The sequence below is a fragment of the Melanostigma gelatinosum genome (genome assembly GCF_949748355.1).
Source record: "Melanostigma gelatinosum genome assembly, chromosome: 12".
Classification (NCBI taxonomy): domain Eukaryota; kingdom Metazoa; phylum Chordata; class Actinopteri; order Perciformes; family Zoarcidae; genus Melanostigma; species Melanostigma gelatinosum.
The window spans coordinates 20943144-20959765 of NC_136645.1; the positions used below are offsets into that span (position 1 = coordinate 20943144).

At 44.5% G+C, this 16622-nt stretch overlaps 1 protein-coding gene across 1 annotated transcript in view; it reads right to left on the bottom strand.

Annotated features, from left to right (window-relative positions):
- The window catches only part of kndc1 (kinase non-catalytic C-lobe domain containing 1), a gene marked incomplete at its 5' end in the record, with an annotated part of 41164 nt that overhangs the window by 11183 nt on the left and 13359 nt on the right, over positions 1-16622 (bottom strand). The window contains 20 exon segments of the mRNA XM_079279587.1: positions 1267-1326; positions 1691-1813; positions 3182-3335; positions 3739-3821; positions 3995-4201; positions 4566-4721; positions 4836-4983; positions 5171-5281; positions 7676-7860; positions 7965-8059; positions 8155-8248; positions 9158-9519; positions 10572-10855; positions 12508-12646; positions 12801-13501; positions 14394-14589; positions 14906-14993; positions 15155-15232; positions 16302-16460; positions 16561-16620. Coding sequence (XP_079135713.1) covers positions 1267-1326; positions 1691-1813; positions 3182-3335; positions 3739-3821; positions 3995-4201; positions 4566-4721; positions 4836-4983; positions 5171-5281; positions 7676-7860; positions 7965-8059; positions 8155-8248; positions 9158-9519; positions 10572-10855; positions 12508-12646; positions 12801-13501; positions 14394-14589; positions 14906-14993; positions 15155-15232; positions 16302-16460; positions 16561-16620 — 3483 coding nt within the window.

A 16622-nucleotide genomic window follows, 5' to 3' on the forward strand; every position in this document is an offset into this window, starting at 1 on the left:
CTAGCCTACAGGCTGTATCCTGATCCTGCCAGCCCCAAGACATGGAAGGCAGTGACTTTCAACGCACTCTATCTTGAAACGAACTGAACAGAAATACTTGAAATGATATCTGTGTGCATGAATTGTTTGCCTCTGTTTAGATAGATAGGAAGCCTCTCCCTGGATTGAGTAGGGGGGAGGTCTCCAGGGACATTTGAAAAACTAACTACATTTGAGTAGCTAACTCACAGTGAACTGTGAGTTAGGGGGGAATTGTAAGAAATTTGAGTAAAAAACTGTAGTTAGTAGATATAATAAAAGTGTTTAATAATTCATAATTAATAATTCATAGTTAGTCATAATCATAAGGGTTTTGAGAATGCATAATTAAGATAAACATAAGCATAAACAAACATGCAGAAGCATGAAACTTCTGACAAGTTGCAGAAGTATAAACTTTTATTTTGAAGGATTATTATAGATGGGATTAAAACGTAACTGACAGTCATTGAATGTGATAGTAAACACAGGGGCAGACAGTAGAATACACTCCTGGAAGTTAGCCAATAGGAATCGGGATAAACGGAGGAGGAGGTGTTTCGAACAAATGTGGGAGGTTTATTTTGAAGCCTTTTTCTCTCTCACCTGGATGCTCGCAGAGGACAGACGTGTTAAACCCTGAGGAGCTGAGTAGAGTTTTTTGCAAATGGGGTTTTATTGTTTTAATATGTCATAGGAGTGTACACTCCAATGTATAACTGTAAATGTACTTACATCAGTGGAATTAAATTCCTTATAATTGTAAACCAGTTTTGGTAGCATTATTGGTGCAGCGTGTCGACGGCACAAGCCGGCAGCATGGCTCCGGCCTCCCCTTTGTTATGAGGTAAAAATACTATCTTAACAGGCCCGGCGTAGCGGTGCAATGCCATGGAGAGACTCGAGGGGATGTTTCCGACACATTTAACCGCTTTACATTTCAAAGCCGAGAGAGCATACACAATTCTCTTTCTTGCAGCTTAGCAGGAGAGTTGTGCCAAGAGAGTGATGTGTGTTGTTGGATGCATCGGGTTCTTTTGGGGGTAACTTTCAGACGCAGAGCCAGCTGTGAGCTCTCAGCACACACGCGAGTAGCTCGAAGCTGTTTTCCTGTTGATTTGTTTGCCCTGCAGCCCAGTTTCACAATATGTGACCAGCCTGGCATTCAGTTACAAACAACATGCGTGTGTGCTTGCTCAAACGCACCTACACACACACACACACACACACGCACACACACACACGCACCTGCACTGCTCGTAGCTCCTCCAGGATCTCGCACACCTTGGAAGACAGATGTTTCCAAGCCTGTTGGCAAGAAGGGAGGAAGTTATATTTGGTAGTGTAGCTCCAAAAGGAAGACTAATTATACCCTGGCTTCAATGCAACACAAGAGTCAATGAACATAACCCGGGGAAATATGAAAGCGTTTTATATATTCTCGACACTGGTGTCTCTTAATTGTGTTTTTTTTAAATTGCTCATATTGACGGGCAACACTCCTCACTGCGTCTTATTTGAATGCGTTAAAGCAACTTTCTCATTTGTGAAATGAATGAAATACCACCCAATTCCATCACGGCTGAAGAAAACATTTCGCTGGAGGGCATATGACTTATTACAGAAAAGTCACGAGCTTGTGTGAGGAGGAATTCATGAGACGCAGCCTTACTGGTAATTGCCTGACAGTCCCGTTCTCCAGCCCTCCGAGGACCTGCATGGCGGTGGCAAAGTTCCTGGATTCGTAGCAGTGTTTTCCTATCCACAGATACTTGGTGAGCAGAGCAACTTGTGTCTGCAAGGGAGGAGAGCTTGCAGTGAGAAAACTAAAATGCCGAACGAGGCAAAACGCAAGAATCTAGTAGAGATGCGGTACGCTTAATGATGCGTAATGAAGCATGTCCACTCGGAAAACGAAGAAAAATACGACACGTGTAGCAAACAGGTTAAAATGTCTTAAAATCTCAATTGCATCGGAGATCTTAAATGGCAGATGCAGTTTAAGTTAAAACCCTGAAAGCATTCAACGCATCTTCTGAAGTAACACGAGTGTCATCGCTAAAAGCCTTTGAGCTTTTCATTTAAAGTTGAAGGCCTGTAAGCAGTTGAAATTGTCAGCTAGTGTGTGAGCGATTGAGAGTAGCTGGACGGTCAAAGTGTGGAAGATGAAAGCAGTTGAACATTCAAGGGGTAAAGGCCTTTGCTTAACACTGGATTGTTCCTCCTAAAATTGCCGCATCTGTGGCATCTGACAAGCAGATTCACTTTGTCTGTCACTGTACATACAGGTGATAGAAGAACAGCCTGGAATTAGGGATGACAGCAAAACAAAGATGTGCGAAACTTTAGACAGTAGTGGTTGTCCTCTAGGCAGCTAAACGATAGCTCCTCGCTAATGTCATTCATTCATGAGCCCCGTTTAGGACGATAGCGCTTCCCGTTCTGGCTCCTATTGCACATTTTTCGAAACAAAGACAATCATAAAACACACCGGACTCAGCGTGCAAGGTTTCTGAGCGTGACGATTGTTATCGGATGACGGATTAAGAAACCAGACCAGAAATACGGGCTTGGTGTGCAAAGGCCTTCAGAGGTGAAAGCAGTTGAATTATCAGCTTGAATTATTAGTTGAATTATCAGCTTGTAAGTCAGCACTTCAAGTCGTTAAACTGTCATGTTGAAGCGTGAAAGATGAAAGCTGTTGAAATTTAAGAGAAGCTGAAGCACCAGAGATAAAAGTTGAAGTACAATGTAAAGTGTCAGCTGGAGTATTGGAGCCGTCACATCAGTGTGGAAGATATCACAAAGTGATTATTATTTAAAAAATGATGAAATGGAATGTCTATGTGAAAGAATGAGGAAGTAACTGAGACATAAAAAGTGACCATAATAATAAAAATGCATTCATTTTCATTGAGTTTCTCAGCTTTGTGTGAGACAAATGAAAGCCTACGACATCCTACATGTAATGAAGAACTGCTCCAGGGTTTATACCTCTGTGTTCCTAACTGTCTACGAAGCATTGAACCGTGAGACTGAAGCAACAGAAAGCACATAATGGGGAAAGGTCTGTGGCTGACATGAGAGTCCGTGTCCCATGATGAGAACTCAAAGCGGAGGCTGTGGCTGCCCCGTTGCTTTCATGAGTTATGCCTCCTCTCACCTTGACGGAGTCACAGATGACTATTTCAGCAGAGATCCAGTTAGCGACACTGTCAGCATAAGTGAGCAGCTGCTGGAGGTAGCTGTCTGACAGCGTCTCCTCACATTCAAGTGGACTGCTGCCCTCTGCTGGCGGGATATGCCGAGACACATTCCTAGTGGAGGGGGGGGGAACAGTCATACATTGATTAGTTAATTAACTACCAGGGACATTTATAATTGATTCGTTGTTTTAGTCAAGCAAAAAAGAGGGGTCATGTGCCCGGCTGCTATTTGCCGACCACTGTCTCCCATTCATTATACTGTGTGTGGTTAGCAGATACATAAGGACAGTTCACTGTCACACACTGACACACACGTTACCACGTCAACAGGACCTCATATACGGTGCAGAATGGGAGAAAGAAAAAAAAAGAGGAAGAAATCAGAGAAACATGAAGAATGTGAAAGCTTCCACTCAGGACACGAGGGCTCGGTGAATAGAAAGGATGTGAATCAAATGCTGTGGCCTTCACAGTTTACTCTACTAAGTGTGTAATGCTGGAACAATGCACTCACTTGTTCGGGGTCGAGACCTTGTCCCCGACTCCTTGTATTCTGGAGTTGAGAAAATGAACCGGATGGCATCCTTGGAACATCCCCTACAAAACAAGATGTATAACTCTTGTAGTAATAATATAGTAATTGGATCAGGAGTTGACTGTTTTCATCAGGGTCTCGCTACGCATTCGTAAAGGCATGCCTCCCTCTAGTGGTACAAGAGAGACGACAACGAATAGAGTGCCGGGTGTGGGGGTCGAACCCGTGCACCGACCTGCTGCAGCAGGGTGAGCTGCTGGGTTACGTGCTGCGCGCCGTTGTCATTCCGGCTGAAGGGGAGTCGCTCCCCACTTTGCAGGCAGACGGCGGGGAGGTCGTCCACCGGGGAGCCGTAGCAAGGCACGGGCAGGGCGGCGGCGATGGAGAAGGCCCTGTCTTTGGGCAGGGACGCAGAGGACTCCACCACTCTGGAGAACCTCCACTGCAGAGTTGAGAAAGAGATTTGACAAGACCGGACACATGCTCTGACTCATGTAAACACACTGGCTAATACATGAATACAAGGTTTCATGCAGGGTGCTCTTGTTCAACAGTAGACAATCGTACTTAAAATACAGTTCAAAAAGTCAAGATGTTCTCTAAATGAAAGCCTAAAGATGTACGGTATGTCTTTTATTGTGGTGGGGCAGTGTTTGCATGTGTGCTGTCCCCAACAGAAGAATAACGCTCAATACAGAGAGGAAAAAAAGATTGGGGAAGAACAGAGATTGTTAGATTGTGACAGGTGATTATTAATAAAATCCCCAAACAAAGCAGAGCGTAACTCGTCACCGTGTGAGACCGACCTTTCTCACAAGATCCTCAGTAGACGAATGCACGCACATAGAATCATCATCTTCCTCAAAGCTGGCCAGGCTTCCTCGTCCTTGGATCCAAGTCGCACAAGGGAGGCTGTGGAGAGCGGCAAGAAGGGCCTCTCCTCGGCTGTCTACAGGAATCACCTGTGGGTGTGTGTGTGTGTGTGTGGGGGGGGGGGGGGGGGGGGGGGGCACAGTTTGTCACGGAACAAGTCATCTCTGTAGAGTGCAGAGCAAATTGCATGCTTATGTGTCTACCTCAGCATTAAGGAAGTTTTCCAGCGTATCCACAAGGCTGGACTTTGGTGTGAAGTCCACCTGTTTACAGTCTGTTATCCAGAACTGGAGCAGGTCCAAACTGCGATGGAGGATCTTTACACAGTCTCCCGACATGTCTGGACCTTGTCTGCCGGGGAAAACAAACATTATGCTCATGCAAGCAGTGCAAGAGCTTTCATACTGTGTGCTATTGGGCATTGCCGTTTGTAGTTCACAGGAGAGGCCTGACTGGAGATGCTCCTGTTTTTTCTGTTGGCATGCTGTACTGTGCATAGTTGTTTCTATGTGTTCATGTGCTACTGGGTGTGCAGTACCTTGAGGCACAGATGAATTTATCCATTATGAACTGCAGCAACTCCTCTGGAGTGCAGAGGAAACGATAGGTGTACAGGAACTGCTGGATAAAGCCCTCCACGGCAGCGTTTCTGTGACGAGAAGGAGCATAGCGACGCGGAATTAAGCTCAGAGGGCAACACGGTTCACAAGAATCAAAAAATGAACGAAGATTTTTGACAGAATGTGAAAAGGTCACAGTGTTGACGTTATGTCAAAGACGTCTATGTATCGCGTTGCAGAGATTCTACTGAAATGAGCACAGCTAGCACAGCTAGCACAAGTCCTAGATTTCACTCTTTAATCCAATAAACAAACTATCAGTGTGCACAAACTGTACATTCCCCGGCTAGGGGCAGAGTAAACACACAGATTAATGCAAAAATAGTAGCTTTTAATAATAATTTTTTACACTGATGGCTGTAAATTGAAATAGTATGGACTTCGTAGTAGAGGTGAAATGCTGCCCTCTACTTGTTTGGAGCATGTGGTCAGATCTTACACGGTCACTCTTCAATAAAATGCAGCATTGATCATTCCACTGTAAATCAAGGATTACAGTAACACAAGAATGAACAAGGAATTGTTTTTTCAATATGGTTCCTCATCCTCGTCAACCTAAATGTTTTGAAGCATATTCCCTCAGCTCCTTCCAGAGGGCCCCTTCCAGCGCTCTCAGACCATGTGGGGAGATGTTGCTCCTCCCCGGGGCTTCCTCACCAGGTGCCCTGATGCACCCTTTCAGTTGCGTCACACCAAAGCCCCCCAACAATCACAACATTAGTGTTGTAGTGGGTGTCATGTGAGCTGCCAGACAAATGGGTATTCATTCAAGATCCAAAAAGTCAGAGGTTCCTCAACCACACACCCAAGTATTCACATAATACAACTTATTTATCATCTCGCCAAAAAGGGGGGGTTTTTGAAAAGTGAGGGGGGGAACATGTTCCTCCCATCCCCAGAGGAAATGGTCCCCTTGTTTATTTCTCGATGTGATTGGTGCTGTAATTTGACTGAAATGCTAACACATTTACTCATTTGTTAAATAAGCCACCGTTTGCAGACATACGCCGAAAACAAGCCTCATCAACTCCTTTAGAAGTAAAAGAAAACGGCTTCAGCTTGAGGCTACACAAATGATGTAATGTGTCCGTGTTGATGCAGTTTCCCGTGGCAATAGATACAAACCAGATGCTCGGGAGCAGCAGCGATGGCGTTAGTTTCTTCAACATGTTGATGTGTGTGTTGGTGGCAGTGGTACACCTGTGGTTGTTTGCACTGACCACAACCCACTCACCTTCCTCAACGCGTTGCAGTGTTGTAACCAGAGGCCAATCAGGTGGTCACTCTGTTCTGCAGTCTTACCGTCTAGATATTCGTTGTGTAAAGGGGACTGACAACATGGTGGCGGACGTGTTGTCCAGGGCTCCCCAGTCATAAGGGTTTACTGTGTGTTGCTCTCCTTGGTTCTCCTCTTAAACTGCTTCCAATATGCTGGGATGGGAGTCTGGTGCCGCTGGAGAAGGTCACTGGCTCACCTCAGATCGCTGAGCTTTTTAGACAGGAAACAGAACTTTGGTACCTGGAGGGTGTCGATCTCCCCGGTCGGATTTGAGGTTTATTACCATCTTTATTTAAATAAATGACTTATCAGTCGCCTTCAGCCTGCGTCTCCCTCTCTTTTGTCTCCAGAGCCAAGTTGTGACAACGAACCCTAACGTCAAGGATCTTCTTCAGTTTCTTGTTGCTAATTCGGCAGTTGTCTGACCCAAGTCTTTGTGAAATCCCTTTGTTGGACAAATCAAAAGCAGTAGGGAAGATAGAAAATGGAATATGGAAAAACACTTTGAGACCCTAATGAGCGACGAGAGAAAAGCAACGGCTGGCACATTTCAAATGAAAACGCTCATCATCATCATCATCATCATCATCATCATCATCGTGGAAGCCTCACAGGTTTCCATAAATCACGGTTCCACCTGGACCATGGTCGTGCCTCCTGCCACGGCCCTGATGATACCCACCGCTACTATCATTATTGTCATCATTAGTCACATTACTATTACTGATACCGTTACATCCTATCATGATTATTCTGTTATATCCTGCTGTTATTATTAGTAGTCGTCATTTTTCCATCATTATTCTGCTTCCTACTCCCATTATATGAATCATTATGTCTTATGCATGTTATGTGTTGTAACTCTGTTATGTTGTTCATTCTGTACACATGACATCTATCACACTTCTGTGCATCCTGGGAGAGAGATCCCTCCTCTGTTGCGCTCCCTAAGCTGTATTCCTTTTTTCTTTATCCCCGTCAAAGGATTTCTTTGGTGGTTTTTTTTGTAGTTTAAGGAGTTTCTCCTGTACCGATGTGAAGGCCCCGGGACAGATGATGTCGCATGTGCACAGATTGTGAAATCCTCTGAGGCAGATTTCTGATTTTGGGCTATACAGAATTGAATTGAATTCATCAATGATACCTGGCATAGAGGTGAGCCATGAGGCCCAGAGGAGACCCAGCTTGCAGAGTGCTCTTCCCTTTGCTGCTACCAAAGCTCAGGACAGACGAGTCCTCAGAGGACTGGAAGTCCAAAGATCCAGGTCCACAGACAGCCAAAGCAGGCAGTAATGAAACCTCCAAACCCCACTGGTCCACACTCAAAATCTGCAGAAATGCAAGAAATGACATCAAAGGATAGGAGAGCCAAGTTGTTGTTGAAGTGAATGAGAAAGAGTGGTGTTGGGGACGGTGGTACTTTGTAAGTATACCTCAAGGTATTTCCTCACACAATCTAAGAAGACCACTTTGGATCGGAGCTCCTCAAGCTGGGACTTGAGTTTGGACAGCATCAGTTTGTTGTCACCTTTGGGTGACACATACACTGTTTTAGAGATCACACTGGAAGCCACGCGTGACGTTTATCCGTACGCTAGCAGTGTCATGAAATGGGGAGCCAACCTTTGTTTTTCCTCTCTTGTTGAATCAGCTTCTGGAAGAAATTTCTGGTCTTCTTCAGATTCTTTGTTTCGATCATCAGCTGCTGCTGCAGTTCCTGCAGGAAATCACGCAACAAATCACAGAAAAAGGCCTTAAAATAACCCCACAAGCCTTTCACTGGAAAAAGCCTTTCAGCTGTTTCCAGCGCAGCATTTCTACTTTCTCTTTCTCCTTCCTTCTCTCTTGACCGTGGCAACAGCAGAACACAAAAGCTCACAAGTGAAATGAGTGAGAAGTCGCAGCAGCGCGACTCTTAATGTAGTGCTGTCATCCGTTACACAAACCCTCTGAAGAAGCGGCGCTGCCATCAAAGTGTGCACAGCATTAATATTCAACATTAATATACCACGGCAAGTTCCTTTGCCACGGGCTAAGTTCAGCACATTCATATTCAGATCCAGTATGGAGAGAACAATATGCCAATTATCTTTAGGACCCCCACGTGTCCCAGTCCCATTTACCCCGGAGCATTGACCGTGCCCCACTTCATTACAGATAGGAACACAATACCTGCACTTGTTCATAAAAGCCGACCATGTGAAAGGGCTGAAGGAGTGTGAAGCTGCGCTCAATAAGCACTTGGATGAAACATGACGGACAAAATGCACAAAGAACGGAAATGAAAACATTGAATCTGCAGTTCATAAACATAAAGTAATGAAGCACATGACGTCAGAGGATAACTTGATGGAGATACACCAATGATTTTCTCTTTTTTGTTGTTGTTGACAACCTGTTTTGTTTCTCCTTTTTAAAAAGCATCCACTCTTTGATGGAATATCAGCTTTTGCATTCATGTAAACCTATTGCTGCGTCATGCTTTAACAACACTGAATGATATGCATTTCACTGTGTTGATGTCATATAATCTGATGAATAAATAAAGCAGGCTGCTGTTTGTTCAAACACACAGGGTTAAGGTCAGACATGGCTCACTGGCAGTAAGCTCCACAGGTCTACCCACCTGTATTTTCACAACCAGACACGGCGCTCCCATGTGCTGCCCCAGAGTCGCTGCGTACTGGATCACCTCAGGGCCAAAGCACTCTTCCCCAAAGAAGGCCAAGGCCCAGGCCGGGCCCGAGCCGAGGCCCGGCCCCTCCGCTCTGGATCCGGGCGAGACGAGTCGCTCCGACACCAGAGAGTCGCTGTCCTCCATGTCCTCCGAGCAGTCGGGGCTCATGTGCTGGCCGCGGGCCCCCGTGCGCCCTTCCTCTCTCCCCGACGGGAACTCTTCAGAGGGGCTTTCATCGCTGCCCCCCGCTGATCCGTGCTCTCCTCCCTCCATGGCCACCGCTTCCGAACTGTCGGTGCTCATGCCTCGACCTGTCAACAAGGACAGCGGAGAGAGAGAGAGAGAGAGAGAGCGAGAGAGAGAGAGAGAGAGAGAGAGAGAGAGAGCGAGAGCGAGAGAGAGAGAGAGAGAGAGAGAGAGGGGGAAGAGAAGAGAAAGAGACTGAATCACATGGAGATAAAAAAAACAACAACAACAAATAAACTGGATGTGTAAAGAAAAAAAAAAAGCCACAGATCCAGAGGTGGTGCTAACCCTGTCATGGGTGCAGAATGCGCCACCTGTTTCAATGTTGAACTGTCACCATCTCTTTATCTGGAGTATCGTGTAAGAGTCCGATTGTGATCAAGACCACATGTCTACCTCAGTTCAATAGCCCAACAAAAGCAGATGTGAGGGTGTGTTTGCTGAATGTTGCTGGCCACGAATGAGTCCCAGAGGAGGAAAAAAAGAAAATCTGAAGAGTTCGCTCGCCTGCCTTGGACTCTCATGAATGTGCTTCAATCTTAAGAACAGCATCCAACAGCCAGTCACATCTCTCATTCAGTCTGCAGCCAAAATGAAGTGGAACGTAACAAAACATCACAGACGGTCTGGGGTGCAATTGTATTTATTTAAATCTGGAACCAGCTTTGAATCTACTTCTCACATGCAAACTCTCAGAAATCCCTTAATGAGCCTATTTAGGTAGTTTGCTTCAGGAAGAGACACTTTCTCAGTGAAACGTGTTGTGTTTTCTTCGATTGAACTCAATACAGCAGTAATCAAGTATGTTCACCGTGATCTGTGATCTGAGGGACTTGAACTTTACTGGACAAAGGAGAATGAAATGGAAATACCACAACTCAGAGGAAGATATTGTAGTTTTTTACTATCTGACAGCTTTAGTTACCAAACATTGTACAGATAAAGATTTGACTTGTTAAACATGATGCACTGTTATGGATTCAATTTACACATGGATGCTATATAATTAGGTATTATATATTGTGTTTTATTTGTTATATATATTATATTTATATACCAGTAGACTTGATCTTTGCCAAAGCAACAACATATATATTGAGTATCTAAGTCTATATACCTTGAAAGATGCAGGGTTGACTCTCCTCCAATCTTAAAATGAAATCTTCGAGAGCAGCCTCCTCTCGTCCCTGACGGGGCAGGGCCTCGGTTCCCTCGGTTCCCTCGGTTCCCTCGGTCCAACAACCCACAGCAGCAGGACTGTGTGATGTGTGAACGTTCCCGTTCAGGTCGAGATGGCCGCGCAGGCGGACCTCTCTCTCCCCTCCCCAGCCGGTGGCTGCCAAGGGTGGAGTGAGGGCTGCCCTTTTCACAGCCTTTGATGGAGGTTGCTCATTAGAGCCGCTGCAGGAGAGAGACAACACACCCACACACACACACACACACACACAGCGAGTTCAAAGCAAGCCACGATTAGCACTTATGTAAAGAACCATGGCAATCACATGCAACAGAGTGTGTGATTGAAAAAGTTCACAGGTCAATCTGGAAGACAAGAAGGCCAACCAAAGACTAATTTCAAACATCTCGCAGATCACGTGCACTTTGCAGCAACCAATCGATCAGCGAAATGTAATTGCACCGGGACAGGACGCCGTCCGCTCCGTCTCTCTCGACAAGAGAGGCTACAGTCCTCCCTCCGTGCCCTCAGGGGAACTGGAGCGCTGGAGAGAATAACGTCCCCAGCAGAGCCCTGCGAGCGAGAGCATCTATTTCCAGGCTGTGATGTCTCCCGACCGCGGCGGATTAAAGGGTCGCTCCGCATATTACCCCCGAGCGTAAGAGCAGGGGCGCCGGCTGGATGAAAAGACGTCTGTGTGAACTGACGTCCCCCCCACTTTCCCCACAGCATATCAGTAACAACGCAGAAGAGGCTTTACATTCATCTTCAATGTTTGCCACACATCCACATCCTGCCCAGCACGAATAAACACACTTCATATCAGTTACCATAGCCACCGTTTAAGGGCTGAAGTTTATGCATGAAGTGCTTATTGTCTAAACACTCATTTGAATGCAGTGGGTGTGCAGAGGAGGAGGAGGAGGAAGAGGAGGAAGAGGAGGAAGAGGAGGAGGAGGAGGAGGAGGAGGAGCAGGACAGGTCACGGTGAGCTATTGGTTCTATTCTTCAGAAACCACATAGGAATACTTTCTTTTTTTTATCTGACCACAAGCAGCCACATTTGGGCATTTCACTGTTTGGATGTAAACCCCGGATAAATTATTGTTAACAAGATATCCTTTTTAAATTTAGGGCGATTATTAGGGCGACACCAAAGATTGGATTCATTAGCCAGTCCAACCCCTGAATAAATAAAATAAAATAAATAAATAAAATAAATAAAATTAAATAAAATAAATAAAATAAATAAAATAAATAAAATAAATAAAATAAATAAAATAAATAAAATAAATAAAATAAATAAAATAAATAAAATAAATAAAATAAATAAAATAAATAAATAAAATAAATAAAATAAATAAAATAAATAAAATAAATAAAATAAATAAAATAAATAAAATAAATAAAATAAATAAAATAAATAAATTCAAGAATCTGAACTGCTCTATGGACGATTGAGTCATTAAACTGAGTGAAACTTTTCACATCGAGTATTGATACTGGAACTACAGCAGAAGCAGTGTTGTGGCCCGTTGCTATTTAATCTCTTCAGTCTCTGCTAAACTGAACGGCCACTGTGCTCGTTAATTTTGACGTTTCAAAATATAGAGTGGCATATGTTAATTAAAGTGCACCAGCGCTGAAAAGACCTCATTGGTATAATCAGGTACAGGTAGCCTCGATAATTCATTCATATTTGCCTCTCTATGATGTGGGCAGTGATTTATGTCTGAAAAAAAACCTAATTATCAGGTGCTACAATATGTGAATCAGGGCTAACTGTCAGCATTCAATCTGTTTTTACGATTCAAGGAGTAACGGTCTTGTCTGTAAAATGCCTAAATGTCAAATAAGTGTCTGAAGTCCTACTCACGGTGCGGACGGGCTGTAGTTAACCAGGCAGTGCAGCACACCCAGCAGGTCGTCTTCCCAGTACAGATCGCTGAACCTCTCCTTCACAACACTGGCAAACGTGTGGTACTGGAAGTCCTTCAGAGAGAAGATGCACTCACCTCGGAAAAAATGAGAAAAAAACGGATCTAAATGAATAGGTCCTCATAAATAAAGGCAAGGATGATGAAGTGGGTCATTGTTTTGTCGTTTCATTAAAGAATGGCTGGAGTGAAGGATTGTGCAGACGTTTAAACTGCATTTAAAGATACATACCCATGGCTATGTCCTCATGTCCATTGTCCAAATGCCCATCAAGTGAAAACTCTCCGCTGAGCAGCTCGATCACCTTCCGCAGGGCAGGGTGGACATTCAGAGAGATGGACTCTGAAGGAGGCTGGTTCTCAGCTTGTGTCCCTGGATTTGTTTGTCCATTGCAAGCTCTGGGCACACCGCGCTCCAGGGGGCTGTCAGAAATGATGGAGCTGCCATTGAAATAGGATGATGGTGGGCCACACTCCCGGGGTCTGGGCCTCACGGGCACATTCAGACAGTTGATGAATGGGCCGTCAGCGCTCTCTGGACCTGTGATTAGTCCCTGCAAAGGCTGCGGCACGAGGGAGAGATTGATATCCAACCCGAGGAGAGACTCGGGAGCCCTGACCTGCACAGGCACGAAGGAAAGACGTCCCGTTGTGGGATCCTGACGGAAAAGGTAATTGTTGAAAACACCACGGCCACCGAGGTCAGCGGACAACGGCGGAGAAAGAGAGACTTCAAGACAGGAAATGTCGGGGAGAGTGGAAGCAGAGTCCCCCGGCAACTTGTAGCCGGAAGTTGTGGTTATGACCGTCTGATGAACAGGCAACTCCTGAGTATGCGGGTCAGGTTCGGTCTGTGCAGGACATGGGTAGTCAGAGTGAACGTGTGCAGGGAAATCGAGGCCCCTTTCCTCCATGTGTTGACTGCTTTTTGTCCTGTAAAATGAACAATCCTTAATAAGCTTTATCCTTTTAAAGCTGTGCTGTACTTTCTGAAGGTACAAGTGTTACTGCTCTCTCTTCTTTTCATTTCTTCTTTTTTAATCTTTAAAAAATAATGTCCTTGTAAATTTTGCTCAGGATTTGAAGAAACAGGCTTATTCCCTTTTTTTTGCTGATGTTTATGAGGAGACTGATACCACTCTCAGAAGTTAGTCAGTAGCCAAATAGCTTAGCTTAGCATAAAGACGACACCAATCTGCAGTTTTTATGGGGGATAATGTGCTGGATTATTCATGGCCACGGTGACTTGCTGGAGTCATGTCGTCACTGTAAGATTGTCAGGAAACAGCAAGCAAAGGCTTAAGGAGGTCAGCGAAGCTCCCAGGACCGAGTTTGGTGTAGTGGCAAAACTTAGAATTGCAGGATCACGTGATGTGGACAATAATTACATACGGAGCAGCTACACAACAGTGAAAATGTTTTTTTTCAGAGCATTATAAGCAGCACAAAGGCTCTCTGTATAATCAGAATATAATACATTCAGTCATGCTATTCATTAGCGTGTGGAGCCAGCAGGAAGTCAAATGGCTCAGATGTAGTCCATCAAATATGTCCTTGAAAAGACACAAGTTGTCTCTTTTACATTTATGTTGTTTTTTAAACCTTTGTACAGAGACAGGCTAGCAGTTTCCTCTTGTTTCCAGTCTTTGTGCTAAGCTAAGCTAACAGTCTTCTCGTTTAACTCTCAACAAGAAAGCAAAAGCACAAAATGTCAAACTATTGCATTGAATTTTATTAAATTAATTTGAACTAGAAAATTGCTTTTTAGAACAGATACATCACGAATACAAAAACGAATTATAATCATGATAATAGAACATCCTACCCTTCAATGGCAGCCCCACGGTCCTGGCTCTCCTCCTCCTCCGAGTCACCCTCATTTGTCAGGATGATGGGGGTGAAGTGTGTGGCGGTGGAAGTGAAGGCCTCTGGGAGTTGGAGTTCCTTGCTGACTGGATAGCTGTGGGGAACAGGGCCAGTCACAGGAGCCAGTCGGCTCTCAGTGGCCATGGGCACAAAGCCTACACACAGTTACTACAACGCCAGATACAATATCAGTGATATTGTCTCATGCAGTGAGAATTACACAGAATGTGGAAATTGAAAAAGAGAAAGAGCTGCTGGTTTGGCATGATTCCAGTTGAACCCATGCTCTCTTATTTCCTGCATCTTCTTCTTCATCATTTTTAAAGACAGAAACAAATTGGCGGTGCCTCTTGACAGCAACATTCAAAGGGTCTTCCTAATGTTTGGCACATTTAGTGTATGATATACTGCACATGTCAAGGTAAACTACATTGCATGAGGGTCATCCATACCAAAGTAAAGATGTCCTACCGCTGTTTCGTGCAGACTCTTCATCACATGAGCTTTGTTGAGTGTCAGTTGCACTCAAGTCATCTGCATGGCTGGATTTTGAGGCTGGCTGGAAGAAAACAAGACTTGGTTTCGTTACAATGCAGAGAGACGGACATCAAGAGGATGATCACGAAGAAACAGACTGACCCTGGCTTTGAAGTTTGAATACAATAAATGAACAGAAAGGGTGTAAATTCATCTGTGGGGAAAAACAATAGGGGCGTTTACCGGGTGAACTCTGCTGATGAGGTTGTTCCACACGGCCTCAGCATTTGTCCCTCGACATGATAAGTAGTCACGACAGCTCTGGAACCGCAGGAAGACAAATGTAGTTTCAGTACGGGACACTTCTGCTCACAATCACACACACACTCACAATCACACACACACACACACACACACACACACACCGCTACTTTCACACAATTACCGACAGCATATAAATAAAAGCTAAATCTGTTTGTTTTTTAAGGAGTCCTTTGTTGAGTAAATGGCAGAGTACTTTTACAAATTGGATTCTCTATATTTAAATCACTCGTGAGTTTCTTTCAAACAGGATGCGTCTATTTACAAAGGTGCTCCTCTGAAGTTGTGCACGTTGATATGCAGAAATCCAATCAGGCTTTCTTTACAGAGAACTTTTCCTTCAATGAAATGCAGTTCAAAGTGCGTTTCATGGCAAGACATAAAAGGCAGAATGGCAAAATAAAATAAGGCGGCGTTACACAATCAACCCAATGTAAAATAGAAATGAAAAGAAAAGTAAAAATGATTAAGAATCCAAATCAGTTTATTCTAAAATGTGCTTTTACTGGGCGCTAAAGCCCAATCACAGGAAATGATGAATAAACATGACATTCTCCGCACAGTTAACACAAGACTACGGGTCGACAGCCATGCTATAGCATGTACAATGTCTCAGTTTTAGTAGCATACAATGTGAATGTTGAAGTCCTGTAACGGGCATCGACCAGTAATAGTAAATCTGACTCAGACAACCGGTGCTATACTTGGAGAACTGTAAAAATGTAACTGTGGTAAGTGGAGTATTTCAAAAAGTCAATATCCCTCTGCTTCCGCTTCCCTCTATGAATGTCAGCAGTTCCACCGACCTCTACCTCACACACTGTTTGAGTGTGAGGCACAACTGGGAGGAGATGTCAGCCTGTTTGTTCTCCACCAGGTTTTTGTATGTTTTGTAATAAAACCATGAATAAACAAGGCAGAAATATTCATCGCAGCCGAGAACTTAAACTTGGGCTGGGGCTGTGAGGGGCTCAGACCCAGCACACAGGCCCAACCTCTTCTATGTCTTTGCATAAAAAAACATCACAGGAGAAACCATAATCACAGATTCAAAATAAAAAAAGAATACTTTTTTAGCCATGACGATGGTCGGTCTCTCAATGGGCGTCCTCTTTGCCATCTCCAGCAGCAGTCTCTTCAGTTTGCGAGGCATGGCCAGTTTTTGATGAGGTGATAAACTGAACTTGGTTGCAGCCCAGAGAATAGCAGCGACCCCATAGACACAAACCTGAGGCAAGACAGAGGAGAATAGAGGAGGGCAGAACCTAAAAGCAGAGCACATGATTGGTGACAGTTGGCTTTAAAAAGATTAATTGAGGCACACAAACCTTCTCAGTCACAATTCCATGCTCTTGATATTCTGGAGCGAGATAAAATGCATCTCGGGATC